Source organism: Salarias fasciatus, chromosome 23, assembly GCF_902148845.1.
Source record: "Salarias fasciatus chromosome 23, fSalaFa1.1, whole genome shotgun sequence".
In the NCBI taxonomy this organism is placed as follows: domain Eukaryota; kingdom Metazoa; phylum Chordata; class Actinopteri; order Blenniiformes; family Blenniidae; genus Salarias; species Salarias fasciatus.
The window spans coordinates 14064727-14081129 of record NC_043766.1 but is presented as its reverse complement, the minus strand read 5'-3'; the positions used below and the strand labels follow the sequence as shown (position 1 = coordinate 14081129).

General features: G+C 41.4%; 1 protein-coding gene across 3 annotated transcripts in view; it reads right to left on the bottom strand.

Moving 5' to 3' along the window:
- The window catches only part of dennd1b (DENN/MADD domain containing 1B), a 114966-nt gene that overhangs the window by 38282 nt on the left and 60281 nt on the right, over nt 1–16403 (bottom strand). For all 3 annotated transcript variants that reach the window (XM_030083691.1, XM_030083692.1, XM_030083693.1), the window contains 4 exons: nt 15797–15907; nt 7629–7729; nt 5507–5552; nt 3711–3812 (listed from right to left, as the gene is read on the bottom strand). In XM_030083691.1, coding sequence (XP_029939551.1) covers nt 3711–3812; nt 5507–5552; nt 7629–7729; nt 15797–15907 — 360 coding nt within the window. The remainder of the gene's footprint in view (nt 1–3710; nt 3813–5506; nt 5553–7628; nt 7730–15796; nt 15908–16403) is intronic.

Sequence of the window (16403 nt, the reverse complement as noted above, 5' to 3'; positions counted from 1 at the left end):
AGTTCTCCTCTCTCTCTGGGTGTGTGGTGTGTGTGTGTGTGTGTGTGTGTGTGTGTGTGTGTGTGTGTGTGTGTGTGTGTGTGCGCGTGTGCCGGCTGTCGGCTGTAGATGATGATGTAGATGTTGTTTTCTGGAAGCGTCGGAAACTGAACACCAAATTAAAGCCGCGATGTTTGATTAAGTGTGCCAGGTGATCTCAGGAGAGGAGCACAGACACAACCTCAACCCCCTCATTCATTTGTAAACCTCCAAATGCAGGCTTGAAATACAGGAAGTAGGAGTGTATGCTGTAAATTTCCCCCTTGATTGGGAATACAAATGATCAAATGTATGAAGGCTAGGAGTGTATGGGTACACGGTGTCAGCAAAGTAGCGAGAGGCAGAGAGGAGGAGAATAGAAGGAATTAGGCTGTGATGTGAGAGAGAGCATCTGAAAATAAAATGTAAGCTGTATTGTACCACCTCACTTTGAATATGTGGCACAGAAAGAATAATACATGAAAAAAAAAAAACTTCCTTCATTGGTTTGAGATCAATTGCTAGGATCAAAAAACAATCTGATTCAGTCACACACTGTTTGTTTTCAGAATTAACAGACATCTAATTTGCTATTCCTGGTTACTTTTAATGACTAGCGAGGTAAACAGCTCCACCAACCAAAAGCCAATTATAACTTTATCAGCACAATCTCTGCGTGGAAGCAGAACTGTGCATCTTGGAAAAAGAAACAAAAATACCTTGATCTTCCAGGGAAACACGACAGCTTATTTTTATTTATTTATTTATTTTTTTTATTGGGTATTGCTTTTCAGCATGCTTGTCAACACACTGATAATAGTGACACAAGCAGCTCCTCTCTGGGATTAACACCAATCTGTGGAATTACTGAAACTTTAAGTTTACCTGAAAATATGCTTAATTCTGATAATAACCATTTTTGAAAATTAATTAAATATCAATTTTCCCATAATTATCCCATTGCATGAGAATAACAATATTACACAAAATATAATTATAGCAACAAAGAAACTTTTTCATGCTCACATACAAATACCAAAATATATTCACTAAAATAAGATACTTTTACAGTGACAATAAATATAAAATATCATGCATATAGAAACAAATTCAGAAAAACCAAAGAATAAATAAGTTTAAATAATAATAATGCTGTGAAAAATTATTTCCCCAATGCAAACATTGTCTATGCATTAAAAAAAATAAGACACAATAAATATTGGATATTTGATTTAAGAAACATTTTCAAATTACATACAGACAAATGTGACTCTGAAAAGATTGTGGCATCCTTTGTTGACCCATTACCAATTGCACTCTTATTCAGATTTTTCCTTCTTTTGCTAAACGGAACTGCTACTGGCGTAGTAGCATTTGTAATAGTCAATAAATCTAAAATATTATGTGTGAAATGGGGAGAAAAGACCGTTAAGGGGCGGGCACTGGAGGAGTTGGAGTAGGGGTCCTGTCTGAAAGAGAGCAGCTAATTCAGGACAACTGTGAACTCTGAACCTGCTAAAAGCAACGGCCACTGGTCAGCCGAGCCCCATAATAGAGTCCACATGTGCTCAAAGTCTGCATCGTCGTAATTAGATGGATCTCTAAAGGTTTGCTTAAATCAACATCAGAGCGCTTTGTTTTCCCTCTTAGTTAAACTTGAAACACGTACAAAAATTGCCTGTGGCCTTTACCTTTAATCCATTTTGTGCGTTATATATTCATACAAAGTGATGCCGGGCTTTTTAAGCTAGAATAATCATTACTTCATGGGTCTCGGGGCTTTGGCTTCATACTGAATGGAGCCTGCTCAGAGTGCCAAGTAGCCGGTGTTACACAGAGAATTAGAGAGAAATGACGAGAGGTTTTAATAGCAAAGAAACAAAGTGTGGCGGCTCAGCACAGACAGAGAATCACTCAGCATTAATCAAGATTTCAGGCCTCCGCTCGACAAACTGCACAATACCTCAAACATCTCCTTGTGTGTAAACAAACATCAAATGCCATGTGGCATGTCCTCATCACTAACAAGCAAACTAACAAGAGACCTGGAATTCCACTCAATTAGTACCTGCTCGCTTCGTTATTAATCTACTAGCCTCTGTGAAAAGATGAGAGGAGACAGGAGGGAAAAAAATGAATAGGAGTAAAAACAACAACAACAATTTGTTACAATAAATATATTAATGCCGGTGAAGTTTCCGTTTCAGGTGGCGTAATTTGACATGAAATGCAGGCTATGTTCTGTCATTAGTCAGGAAAAATGGTGAGTATGGGATCAAAGCAAAAAGGCACCAAGTCTGCCACTTAATTTATCACACAGCAAAGACAAAGGCTTTTCTCTCCGCTTCTGTCGCTTTTCAAAAGCCCTGACTCTTTTTTTATGACAAACCTAGTTTGCAATTTAATTTAGGTTTCTGTCCCTGGGTGCAGAGAAGCAGGCGGGCAGGAAGTGAGGAAATAGTAGCCAGACATGCAAAGAAGCATAAGAAAGAAACTCCGGGTGTAAAACAATGTCCAGGCTAGTGGAACGTGCTGGGAGACAGACAAGCAAGAAGACAGGTGCCACAAAACCCCAACAATCACTAAATCAATGAGGCAAGCAGGCTAGAAAGCTGAAAGTAAAATGTACAGAGTGTGCAAAAAAAAAAATCATACATTTGTGCACAGTAACAAACACGAATACAGTCGCAATAGGCTGAGCATAAGTGTAGGAGTATGTACAGGTCTGGAGTCGGCTGAGCGGCGGATTGAATTATGTACTGCTGGTAGGGCAGGAGTCCGGTAGGCGGTGAAGGCTGAGTATTTACTGTTAGCGGCGCGGGTAATAGTGCGTCCGCAGCCTCAGCGCCTCACAGAGGAGTTCTAATACACACAGCGAGAAGAATAGCTAAACAAACAGATTCCTGCTTGGACAAAGACAGAGAAGACAAGCATGTGTGTTGTTCTCCCCTTTTGAAGGTGTGTGCGTGTGCGTGTGTGTATGTGTGTGTGTGTACAAATGTGTGTAAATGTGTGAGTGACCCTGACACCATGGTGATGATTCCTGTAGCACTGACCAGCGTCAGTGCTCCATTAATTAAAGAGACGATGCGCTGGCAGGTGGCTTCACTGCCCACACTGGTAATTGGCCCCTTTCTTTCCACTCTCTCCCCCAACAAAATCACCCATCTCTGCCTTTTTCTTTTCTCTCCTCTGCGTTGTTCCCTCCTCCTATCTCTCGTTCTCAGAAACGTGCCAGTGGGCAGGCAGAAATGCAAGACTTTGTGAAATAATGATTAGAATGGATGGAGATGAAGGGAAGGGAGTTTCACATTTTCCCAGAAGCCTCTGATGGTCGGGGAATGCTGCTTGCCTTCAAGCGTCATACGACGCGACGGGAGTTTACTTTAGACAGCCACAATCTGAGGAGCCAGTACTGCAGTCATTAATGATGTGGGGAGGGGACAGAGCCATACTTTGACAAGTTTCTGGATGTGTATGTTTGTGTGTGTGTTTTCCTATGCATGTGTGTGCGTACAAACACGAGCATGGAGGACCAGAAAATGTGTGTTTATACTGTAAAGACGTCAAGTGAAAAAGAAAAAGAAAAAGAAAAAAAAAAAGATTTGAAAGTTTGTGTGTCATACGCGAAATGAGACAGTAAATGGTGAGAAGCTATGGGAAGTCCACATGTAATTGTGAGCGTGTCTCACCACATCACTGGGAAGGTTGTGCAGGTCGTCAAAGGGACTCTCCAAGGTGTTTGTGTCCACATTCAGAATGACCACGTCCTCCAGTGACCGGCTGCGTACTTTCTGAAAGCATAAATGAGACATGAATGTACTGTTCTCTCTCTACGTCTCTCTCTCTCTCTGCACATTTTATGCTCTGTAAAAATGATGAATCTGCTATAAGTGTGCATGTTTGTTTTGTTAAAACCCCAAGGTATTATTTATTTTGCATTATTCCAATAATAATAAACAGTTTAATTCCTGTGTATTTCACATAAGTGATTAATGCTAGGTAGAACACCTAATTGAATCATTCACAGTTCACAAAATTATGTTGAAATTTTAAGTCCACGGTTTTTCTCAGTGTGTTTCCCCGGAGACGAACCGCTTCCTGCGCTGAAGGCACAAAAACCAGAAAATATAGCAGCCACATTTAAAGAAACACTGAAATCACAGTCTTTTACGATTAAGGATGAAAAATTGTGTACGGGGGGGAAAATGATAACATCTTAAACATAATGCAGACAGACAGACGCTCACAAAATGAAGAATGGCACTGAGAGGAAACATTTGGACTGTGCAAACATTTTCTATCCTACCAAAACCTCATGCATCAACAACAACACAGTGACGCTGCGCAGTGCTGTGTGCATCCTGATGGCGACAAATTCAACAATTATTTCACTGTGGTGCAGGATGCAGGCAGGTGTGTGTGTGTGTGTGTGTGTGTGCGTGTGTGTGTGTGTGTGTGTGTGTGTGTGTGTGTGTGTGTGTGTGTGTGTGTGTGTGTGTGTGTGTGTGTGTGTGTGTGAGAGAGAGAGAGAGAGAGAGAGAAAGGAGGGGGGACAGCATAGTGTGTGAATTTCTAGTTTGTCACTTTTGTGACAGCCTGTGCAGTGGAAGCTCACGCGCTGATCTGGACTAATTATGTAGTGGCGGAAAGAAGGTCTGTCACGGATGCAGAGTGTGATAAATACTGCCACTGCCGCAACTGTCAGACAAATATCACACACACGCGCGTGCACACAAACACACATGTGCATTACAACATATGCATGTGCACAATGACACAAAAAACAGTCAGATTCCAACTCTCACACACAAGTGCAAAAGTGTGCTTTCCTGCAATATGCACTCACACACAGCAGCAGCGCTGGCGGTGGCTTGGCCCCCCAACCAACACAAGGTTTAACAATGAAGCAGGAAATCTCTTTGTTTGCAGATGCTTTCTTTGGCTTTCTCTCTGTGTCTTTTGTACTTATGGTTAAAATTGCACATCAACAATGTTGATATTTAAAAAATATATATATATATATACATATATATATATATACATATATATATATATATATATATATATATATATATATATATATATATATATATATATATATATATATAAAGATCAACCACTTTTTAATTTTTTTCTTGGGGTAGTTTAGATGTATTACCCCTTTTAAAATTAAATAAAATCATGATTTATCAGATTTGATACAGCATTAGATGAGCATTTCTTTATACAGTTAGGGCAACAATGATATCGGCAGTTCACATTTGTACCTCCCTCTATGTTGAGTCTGTGTGTAAATGATTTCGTGTCAAAAATGACAGCCGTTTGTATATTTATACCAGAATAAGAAATACCACCTTAACGCTTTATATGAACAGACTGTAACACACACTATGCATTATGAAACTTGGAGAAACTTATACATTGAGTGAAATTATGCATTTTTCCAAACATGTTTTGTTTAGGTGTTAAAAAATGTGAAACCTACCTCCAGCAGACTAAGATGAACTCCCACAAAGTATGGCATGGGGGCACTGCAGATACAGGAAGTAAAAGAAAGTTTTCAGCAATGTTATCATAAAAATACATGCTGTAAAGACATAATTCACTCATTGAGTAACATACTAAATCATCCAAAGAAACACATGTAATGGCTGCAATTTTAAGTATCTTTAACATTAATCAGCAACTGAAGCAGCAAACATAGTAGCTTCTATAATCTTATCATTATTTTATCTGTATTATATAATGTACCTTGAAAGCCTTTCCGGTTTAGTTTTTGGAAATTAAGTATCTAATCATGGCTTCAAATTATGATTACTTTAAATATTTTCATTTAAAAAAAAAAAAATCAAAATATTAGTCAAAAAAGTATGTAAAATTATTGAAACCTAAAAGTTACAACTCTAAACAACATGGTCATAACGGACCATAGAAGTACATAATTACGTAATATAATGTAAAATAGATGAAGAGATAAAGTGAAAAGAGTCAAATACATATTTTACTTGACACTGGCATGTCATAACATTATCATGAAAAAAGCATAAATAATCATTTTCAACAAACCACGTGAATCTGAAATGAGAAAGTGTGAGATTAATTACTGCAAACAGCAAAACAAATAAAAGTGCAAATAAATAAAAAAAAATAGAAGTTGATTTACTGAATTATGAGATGCTTTAACTCAGCCACAACAGCAACAGATCAGTTAAAGACAAATGTTTTTTTTTTGTTTGGTGTTGTTGTTGCACATTTGATTTTTTGTTTTTTTAATTATTTGATCTGTTTAGTGTGAATTCAGAAAACTCAGAAAGACTTGGAACACTTCCTAGAAAGCTTAAGGCCAGAAATATCCATCCAAACTGAATAAATTTAATACAAGCAAGTAAGAGAACACAATTCTGACGTTGAGGTTTACAGAAGCAGTAATAATCGGACAGTTTTGGATCCGAGTCGTTGAGGCCAGAAGGACTCAGAAGCCACGATAATCAACTTAAGGCAACAGAAAAACAAACAGCAGGCCTGTAGCTCTGCACTGGAGCTGCTCTCTGGCCGATGAATGTGCAGCACAGACTTAATACACACCAAAATCCTGGGGAAAAACACACACACACACACACACACACACACACACACACACACACACACACACACACACACACACACACACACACACACACACACACACACACACACACACACACACACACACACACACACACACACACACACACACACACACACACACACACACACACTCTTTCTAATGTGATTTGGATATATAATGGGTGCACGGAGGACACCCCTGTGATTAAATAAGATAACGATGAGTCTTTGCAGAGTGTTGAAAATCACATTTTACTGTCAGTGATGAATAGCTTCTTAAGGCTGATGTGTCCCTCATGGTAAAGCACTGCACTGTATGAACTATCTTCACTGATTCACCGAAGAAAAACTGCTCCTTTTACATAAGCTGACTTCCCCACTTTGTGTTTTTTTCTCTTTCAACGCGCAGATCTGAAGTTGACCTGAACGCATGTAGATTTGTAGATGAGCCATTACTTCTGCCATCCATTCACTTTCAATCAAGTCCATTCAGATTTGTCGGATTTGCGTTGGATGGGTGGTAATGAACCCCTGAGAGAGCTAAGATGATGAGAGTGGTGGTGCTAGCACTGGCATGAAATATGGAGCAAGGTGATCCAAGCTGTTCATTATGTCGAGGAGCCACACAAGACAGGGCGCACCACAAGAGGACTCACAAGAACATGAACGGGTGGGAGAATGTGTGAACATGTGGGGCTACACATTTACAACAAGGTTTTAGTGGTGAAGCTTGGTGCAAACTTGGACATGGTGTGCATTTATGTATCAGCTGCGTGTGTGTGTGTGTGTGTGTGTGTGTGTGTGTGTGTGTGTGTGTTGGAAGGTGCCTGGAAAAATGGCTGGAGAGAAACAGGAGAAGGGAGGATGAGCATTTATTAATATAATATTGAATGTGTGTGTGTGTGTGTGTGTGTGTGTGTGTGTGTGTGTGTGTGTGTGTGTTTCTCTCTCTCTCTCTCCCCCTCTGTCAGTGTGTGTGCTTTAGAGTTGGCCAGCCTTACCAGCAGTAGTCCAGAAGATGCGGGGGCAGCACGGGGATGAAGATGTGCTGCCAGTACATGGGAAAGAGCAAAGCAGCTGCACCGTGGACACATGCGGTTAACTACATGGTGGGAGAAATAGAGGAGAGGACAAACTCAGCGCACCCTCCCATAACAACACAAGAAAATAAAATAAGAAAACTGCAGCAAAACACCCTTCTACGCTCAAACTTTGCTTCATTTCACTTTCAAAAAGTGTCCCAAAAAAAAAAGAATAGCAACAAGTTGAAAAGATGAAAAACTTCTGATATCAGTGCTCTGCTCTGTCTTTTTTTTTTTTTTTGCTTGTATTTGTAATACATTTCTGTAACTTTTCAAACTGTATTTTTGCACTGACAAAGGACTAAAGTTATGATTCTGAACAAAAAAAAAATGCTTTAAACCCAGTTGTGATGCTTTCAGTTGTGTATGTCACTGTCTGCGCAGTTCAACATTTATCAAGCATGTGACTCTATTTAGCTTCTGCATTTCTTTTAGCTTTGTCTTGTCTGAGCAAACAATGAATTGATGAGCAACACAGAGGATAGGTCTAAATAGTTGCTGTAAATACAGAGATATTTGCTGGTTGAGGGTGATTTCAGAAATCAGAGATAACAATGACAATGCACAACAGTTCTCATAATAGTAACCTGAACAGCACTGGGTTGTGCCCACATTGGGAAGGCATTTCCTGTTTTCAGCCTCTCAACCTTGATTGCTGTATTTAATTCAGACTTTTTTTAAACACTGGGGGAAAAAAATAAAGAATTACAAGAATAATTTAAATATGCACTCTGTACTAATCGAAGGGACAATATGTCCAAATGTTTACTGTGTCTAGTCAGTCATATTAAGAATCGCAGATATATTTGCACAAAACTTATTTTTTTGTGTTTTGAAAATTTTATTCAGGTATATATTAAAATACGTCCTTCAAAGTGTTTTACAACATTGGCTTTAAGTGTCAAGTTGAGGAGTAACAACACCTCAGAGATAAAATTTAGGTGTTCAAAACAGATTATGACAACTTAAGGGTCAAACAAGCAGTTCAATGAAAAAAGCCTGCAGAAAAGCATGTCTAATCGTGTACACATGACTTGAGCCGCTAAAAAGACAACAGAGTAAAAACAGTGCATTAACCTGTTCAAAGAACACAGACACATCAGAAAGGGAAAAAGACTGGCGTAAAGAAATCCACTAGAGAGTTACCTCGAGAAAAGAAACACTTGCACACATGAACATCCAGTCATTGCGACCCTTCCTATTGCTTCATGGGTCATGGGTCTTTATTAAGAAAGCAATGCAAGTACCAGGCACAATTTTGAGTATATATATAGTATAATAGTTATTTCACATGTAGATTCTGACCCTGTATTTTGGAAATACAAAAATGTGAGCGAACACAAATTCTGGTGTTCATAATTAAATGCTTTTTAAATCAATGTCAGTAAAAAAAAGGGGGATTGTGCTGTGACCTGCACAAACACAACAAAAGGAGGCCAAAACAGTACTGACAGCATACATAAAAATCAAAATTACCCCAACCACTGTGAGGGAGGAATTAAAGGAAAAAATATGGAATAATTAACCCCTTTTTTAACAAATAATGAGACGTGATCACGTGAGGATGACATTGCTTTTCAAAGAGGCTTTTTACACTGTCAAGCCAGCATTACACACAGAATTAAAGTCATTGTCTTCCATTGTCTTAAAGCCAGCATCCCCCTCTTGACATCCCGTCTCTTGAAAACCGAGCTATAGTAATGACCTGCGCGCGCACGCACCCACACACACATACACACGCACGCACGTACACACACACACACACACACACACACACACACACACACACACACACGCACGCACTCACTCACAGCAGGAGAAAGAGGCGTTAGCTCATCCCCCAGATTAAAATAACATGATTAAATATGGAAAGAGAACAGAGGTCTGAGGGGCTCCTGGGGGACTTCATTAGGGCAAATTGCCAAAGAATGAAACATGAGTTAGCCAAGAGAGACTGCGGGCTAGGCCAATACCACCGGGACCCCGGAGGAGCAGCCGCTGTTATACTGCTGCAGCTTCACAGTCAATGTGTGAAGCGGACACACACTATCACACACACACCCACACACACAACTACCAGGAGACCCCCTGCTCGCTGACACACACAGTGTCACAATTGACTGGCCAAAAGCGGGTGAGCTTGGCGGCTGTAAACCACCACTGCCAGCTGAAAAGAAAGAGGGCCCCACCTCTCTGAATACACCCAAAGATCAAACCTGGACATCTGAAAAGCTCACAACAAATTGTGTGTGTGTGTGTGTGTGGGCACGTGCACGTGCATGTGTGTGTGGGCACGTGCGTGTGTGTGTGTGTGTGTGTGTGTGTGTGTGTGTGTCCCTCCTTGCATGTTTGTTTTAACTGCATTCATTTTTCATATTGGCCAGTGGGAAAAAAAGAAGCAATGATCTTTTTTTATTGTCTCTGTGCAATCTCTCATCCACCCAGTCCCACAATAGTTAGGACTTAATCAACATTTAATTGGTGTCTTGCTCTGTGTATCTGCATATGCATATTTCTGCTGCCTGCTGTCTTCAAATAAAACACAACAATGCCACGCTCCTGTCAGGATTAATTCCCCGGCAAACAGTTTGTTTTTTGTTAATTCTGAAAATAAATCAATGCTATGAATATTAATGTGTGAAAGTGAAGCACTTGGTGGAAAAGCGACTATCAAAACCATCACATGCTTCTCTGTTTTTCCAAAGCGATGATGGCAAGGGCCCATTAAATTGTGATGAAGAGAGGTCACCAATCTAGAGGTGGGTATACACATATGCTCACATGTCGCGCACACACGCACGCACACACACACACTAAGCGAAGAGCCAACAGGCTAGTGTATGCCTCCTCTGGGAGTGCGAGACAAGCCCCAGCCATTCACTGGTACCAGGAGGTAATGGCACAGAACACCTCGCTAACCAACTCCAATTATCTTCACCAGGCCTCAAGGTGAGCCCCCCAACCGGCACGATTTACTCTCAGGTTGAAAGTGAAAACAGGAGTTTCTCTCACTGCTCCTCTTCTTTTCAGGCTGGGTGGCTGGCTTGGGGGAGTCTGGCTCAGAGGGGAGTCTGAAACTAAGATAATGATTTATAAAGCAAATTTAGATTTTGACTTTCTTTAATTTGCCATCTCCAAAGCAATGGTGGCAGCAAGGCTTAGATAAGGTAACTTGGAAGGAACTCCAGAGGAATAGTTCACATATTTGTTTTTTTTTTTTTCTTCTTCTTCTTCTTCTTTAATTTAGGTTAATACAAATCCCTGTGTCCTTGTCCAGGTCTGAGACCAAATGAAGCAAAAAGCAAAAGGAAGATAAATTGAAAGGAAAAGAAAGGAAAAAAAAAAACAGAAGAAGAAATCATTTCCACTTTTTTCTTCATTTAGGAGGGGGCTTCACATGAGAGTGGGTCATGAGAGGCTAAGGCTGATAAAATATTTGCCAGGCTGATAAATAATAGATGAGTGGAGCCAAATGGCTTACACGCTCCACAAAAGACCTGGGTGCTTAATATTCCATTCAATGGAGAATCACAGATACAGTCCCCAAGAACAAATACAGGATTAGGTGCTGGGTCCAGTCCTCGGGGACCAGGGCTCTGCCCGGTAATGAGGGGCTGCCTGCCTCTTACACTGAGTGAGTGTGTGTGTGTTGCCCCTTCCTCTGAGAGAAGCTAACCGATTATACAGCAACAGCCTGCTTCAAAAAGCAGTCAAGGTCTTTGGTTCTGCCCTGAGAGCTTTTTAGTGTGCTGTAGCTGAGACAGTGTCCACGCGAACACTGGTTTTCCTACACCCCATTCAATGAGACTACAGGAGGGACAGACAGGAAAACAGAGAGACGGAGACACGAAGAAACGGCCAGCACTCGGTGAAAGTTAGAAGGAGGGAAGAGTGAAGTAAAGAGGTTAAAAAAAGCAATAACACTGGTTTTGTCAATAATATTGTCTGGACGTGAGTCATTGGCTAACTCTATTCTCAACTGCATGCTACTTGTAGAGAACTTGCACTATGAACTTAAAATCTTGCTCCACTTTCAAGTATCTCCAGAGGTAGTATTGCATAGAATCTGTAGGAAAAGACTGTGTTTAGTATGTACGATATATGTAGAACTAACAGAACAGTGTGCTGCATCAAGTCCAACCAATAATAAGTTTGGATTGTCTTCATTGATTGAACTAGAAGTTTTCTTCTGTGGTCTCAAAACAGTGTTGTCACATTCCACAATTTAGATTATTTTGAGGTATGAGCTGCTGATAAATTAAGCTTTTTATGTGTTAAAGCTATTAAATAAAACTGCTGATGACCACATTTACAACACAGAAGGTGTTTTATTCTAGGTGTGCATTTGGTACACTCACTTGCAAAACACACTGAATACTTAAACTATGTAAAATGTGGAACACTCAAAATAGTTACTTAAATAGATTTGTAAAAAAAAAAAAAAAGAAGTTAATAGTCAACTAAGAGTGAAACAAAATACATTGCCGAAATTACAACATTGACTATGACTCTTCTCATTTGTGCATGCAAACTATAGAAACTCGCTTTTATAAGCGGTATCATATTTAGATGAACTTCTCCCTCTACAAACCCCCAGCAGCCACAGCATCCTTCAACAGTGATGTTCCCTTAAAGAGCTGGACCCTCCAGAGACCACAACATAGCAAGCCTGAGCTCTGCAGGCTGTCAGTAAACTGACTGCTTCCACCCACACCATTAGTCTATACCTGGGCAAATGGACATGTGAAGGTGAACACAGACAGAAAATGGAGAGACGCCTACTAAACCACATTCACATATCATTTTACATACAGTCTAAAATAGCGGCGTTAGGAGGATTGAGCCTTTTTGCCACAATGAAAGATAAACGCTGTTCTCTCTGCTCACCTGCTCCTCTTTCCTGGAGGAACTTATAAAAATTGTTCAACTGTAGTGTGAGCAGAATGTGATTAAAATAACTACAACGGGCAATGTAATTCAATTTGACAAGAGGAATGATATCAACGGGGTCGCTCTTGACCTTCTCACACCAGCTGTAAACACTCATTTCCCGTCCACTAGCCTTTTCTTTCACCCCTTTCCCTAAACACACAAGCTCCAAATTCAATTCTCTCTTCTCCAATCCTGGATGCGTTTTTCACCCAAAATTGTCATTACTTATTCTCTTTACTTGTTGTCCTTCTGTCCATTGCTACCTCTGTTATTTCATTGCTGTGTTACCCTTTCTCTCTCCAGCTAACTCACCAATTACCCATGTTCTGCTTCCTACTCTGTTGACAAAAGCTGGTGTCAGACCCAATACAATCCAAGCATGCCACAAACAGGTAGGTGGCACGAGCTGAGGGGAGGGGGAAGCAAGTGAGGGCACATTGGACAACTCAAGAAACAGCAACTCAAGGCCTCCCACTCACGCATACACAGTCAGCGGACGGCTCGCAGGAAGACACAAAGCGTAAGGTACAAACATCTGTGAGTGCAGATGACAAACACAAAGAAGTGCATGTAGAAGAAAGACATTAACACCCACAACATGCACATGTGTGTTCACACACACACACACACACACACACGAATCCAATGGGGCAGAGATAAGTCAATCACAGAGGAGGAAGATGGTGAATGTGGGGAGAGAGGAAAAAGACAGAAGGAAGAGGAGGATGTACGAATGTTCTGCAGTTGCCTAACAACACAGAGAGACATTAAGACACACAGGAAGAGGGAGGCAAAGTCACAGGGAAAGAGAAGTGTAGCCGAAGAGAGTGAGAGACAGATGGACAGAAAATGATATGTCTGAGAGAAAGAATAAGTAAGACAGAGAGAAAAAGAAGAGAAAGAGACAGACAGAAGTCAGAGAAAAAGGGAAAGAGGAACAACAGAGGAAAAGGCTGGAAACAGAGAGACAGCTGGCACTCTGGGGCACGTTGGATGGATAGCGCCTTGTTAGCATAGGCCTGACAGCCTGATGAGAGGGCTGCTGTCAGCCGGTGCTGGGGCCGGGCTGTGTGAGCCTGGGCGATAGGCAGGGCAGAGGCTAGGCTCAAGAGCTGAGCGGCCTCGGCAGATGAAAGATACAGGGGGTGGTGGGGCGATGGTGGTGGGGGTCCTCCCAGCTGACTAGTTAGAGGAAGGGCCGATGCTGCCCTATTATACGGGCCTATGACAAGGCTGCACGCACGGCTGGCTCCCGCCCCTGCGCCACCGCCAACCAGCCTTTTAAAACAGCGGTACCATTCACCTCTGGTCACGAAACAGCAATAAGTCAACTGACGCATTGTTGTAAGATCATGATTTATTCCTTTGCTTTTGGCTGCTGGTGAGACGCAGCAGCCATGTACCGACAGACCGACATGGTGGGTTCACCAGGGGCTGTAACGCAGGCAGCACCTAGCAGAATAAATGCAGTATGTGTGTGTGTGTGTGTGTGTGTGTCTTTTTCTCATTCCATTCCCTGTTCCTCTCTGCTTGGCTGAGATGCTGGACAGGCGGAGGTGGTGAAAAGCAGCTAGATGATACTAACGATGTTACTAACAATACCTTCTCTCATACATCTTCTATCGATGGAAAGAAATATAGAAATATTACCTGTCCATCCACTGACTGCTGGCACTCACTTTAACAAACATCTTGACAAACTCCGACATAAATTATACATCTCTCATCCTTAAAGATATTTGATCACAAGACAGTGGTGTGGATAATGAGTGGGGCTGCTTTCAGTTAAGTGTGTATAAACTTAAGATAGCTGGCTTCAAGAATCATGGCAGCCACTTCCACTTGAACTAGGAGGTCAATCTTCCTACCAGCAAAAATAACGCATCACAGGAGTAGTGATAGCACCGGGCCTGCTAGTAATCCCAGTGGAGATGTGAAAATACCTTTGTACTACAGTGCCTGACATATATCGCTACCAAACCAAAACACCTCTCCCTGAGGAAGACGGATAGATAGATGACTGGATGAAGAATAGCAGAGGATAAAAGGCTTACAGAGGTAAAGGTCTGACGTGGAGGCTCTTAAAATATCTTGTCAGCATATATTTGTTATAAAAACAAGCTGAGATTTGTCTCAGAGCTGCAGAAAAGTGTAAATCACAGACAAAAATCACCTCCACCCCCTCTTCCTGCTCAGAAGAAAAACACTCTCACCCTTGAGTCTGATAATTTACATCATGTACCACTTGTGTCACAAGCACAGTGTGTTGCCTAGACCCAGAGCAGAGGTGCTGTTGGTCTGAGGAGCCGAGGGGAGACAGGTGAAACTCTCTGAGGGCCGGGTAATATTTACAGCTCCTCCTGATTATAGCTCCTATGGGAGACCTCGGGAACTTTTTTCCAGCGGCACCCAGCACCGCGGGCTCGACTGGCTGTGAAGTGTTCCTGAGGCTCGGCAGGACCCGCTCCGCCGCGGAGAGAGATAGGCCTTGGATGACATCACTTCCCCCTCCGATCTCATCTGCCATAAACATTTGGCTCTGCCTCATCAGCCGCACAGATAACAGGGGATGGAATGAGGAACAGAGGGAGGCAGAGGGGAGAGAGACACAGAGAGCTCGACTCCCTCATAAAGACAGACAGAAATTACTTTAAATTATGTGAAAGACTCAGGACATGTAATAACGGATAATTTAAGACTTTCTGTACGTTCTGGTTATTGGAGAAACGGCCGCATGTGATCCAGCTTTAGAGGGGATTTCACAGCTTACCATAGCTTTGTGAAACTGCCTTCTAAGTGCAGGATTTGTTGGTGGATGGGGGGGCGGGCAGATCAGTTTAAACTCTGTATACAAGCGACATAGCCGTGACAGATAAATAGCCTCGTCCCACTCATAAAGCTTTCTTATTCTGCTAGAATATTGATGAAGGTGCTCAAGTTCAATTGCAGAAACAGTCCCACACTTGAAAAGTATAATTTTTGTCGGGTTAATTGATTATCCGAATTCAATTTGAAGGCAAAAACTTGAAAAAAGTGACAAGAAATTAACATTTTTTTCCGGACTGCTTTCAGACTTATTTTAAACCTGAGCGTGACAGCTTTAGACACAGAAAGTGACTGCAGCTGAGGGAGCAACTTGGAGGGGATGGACTCACAGTGCTAAGCTTGCTTGAGGTAATGATGATGCGCCGTTCGTGCAGCATACTGGCGTAGAGCTGCAGCATGTTGTTGATGTCCACAGCCACAAAGTACTCTGTCAGGTTCCTCTGGAGATAGACAGGAACAGAAGGAGATCCGGGTATATAACAAACTGTCCTCACACAACTTGCCTACAGTAAATTGTCAATGCTACAGGCTGTGAAAGTGCCAGAGTGTGCCATGCAAAGACATGGAGTACCTTACTGGCTGGGAAAAAAAGAAAGAAAGAAAAAAAAAAAAGACTAAGACTTCCATCTCAGTAGATATTACTTCCCAGTAAGAAAATAAACGGAGAAACAATTTTTAACTACATATGTGTCTTTTATTCATCTAATATACTCACGTTTAGAAAAGAGGGAATCAATGTGTGATCGAGCTGTGAGACTGATTATCGTCTTTATCTTGTGTCCCATGTCATAAAATTTAAACTAAGGTTCAAATAGCAGAAACAGCAAAAAATGTATGCTCAGTTCCAGTGAACCTAATAATACCCATGCCAATCACTGAACTTCAACATTAAAAGTAGGAGCACCGCAGGAGATAAAACTGAAACAAGGGGATGAT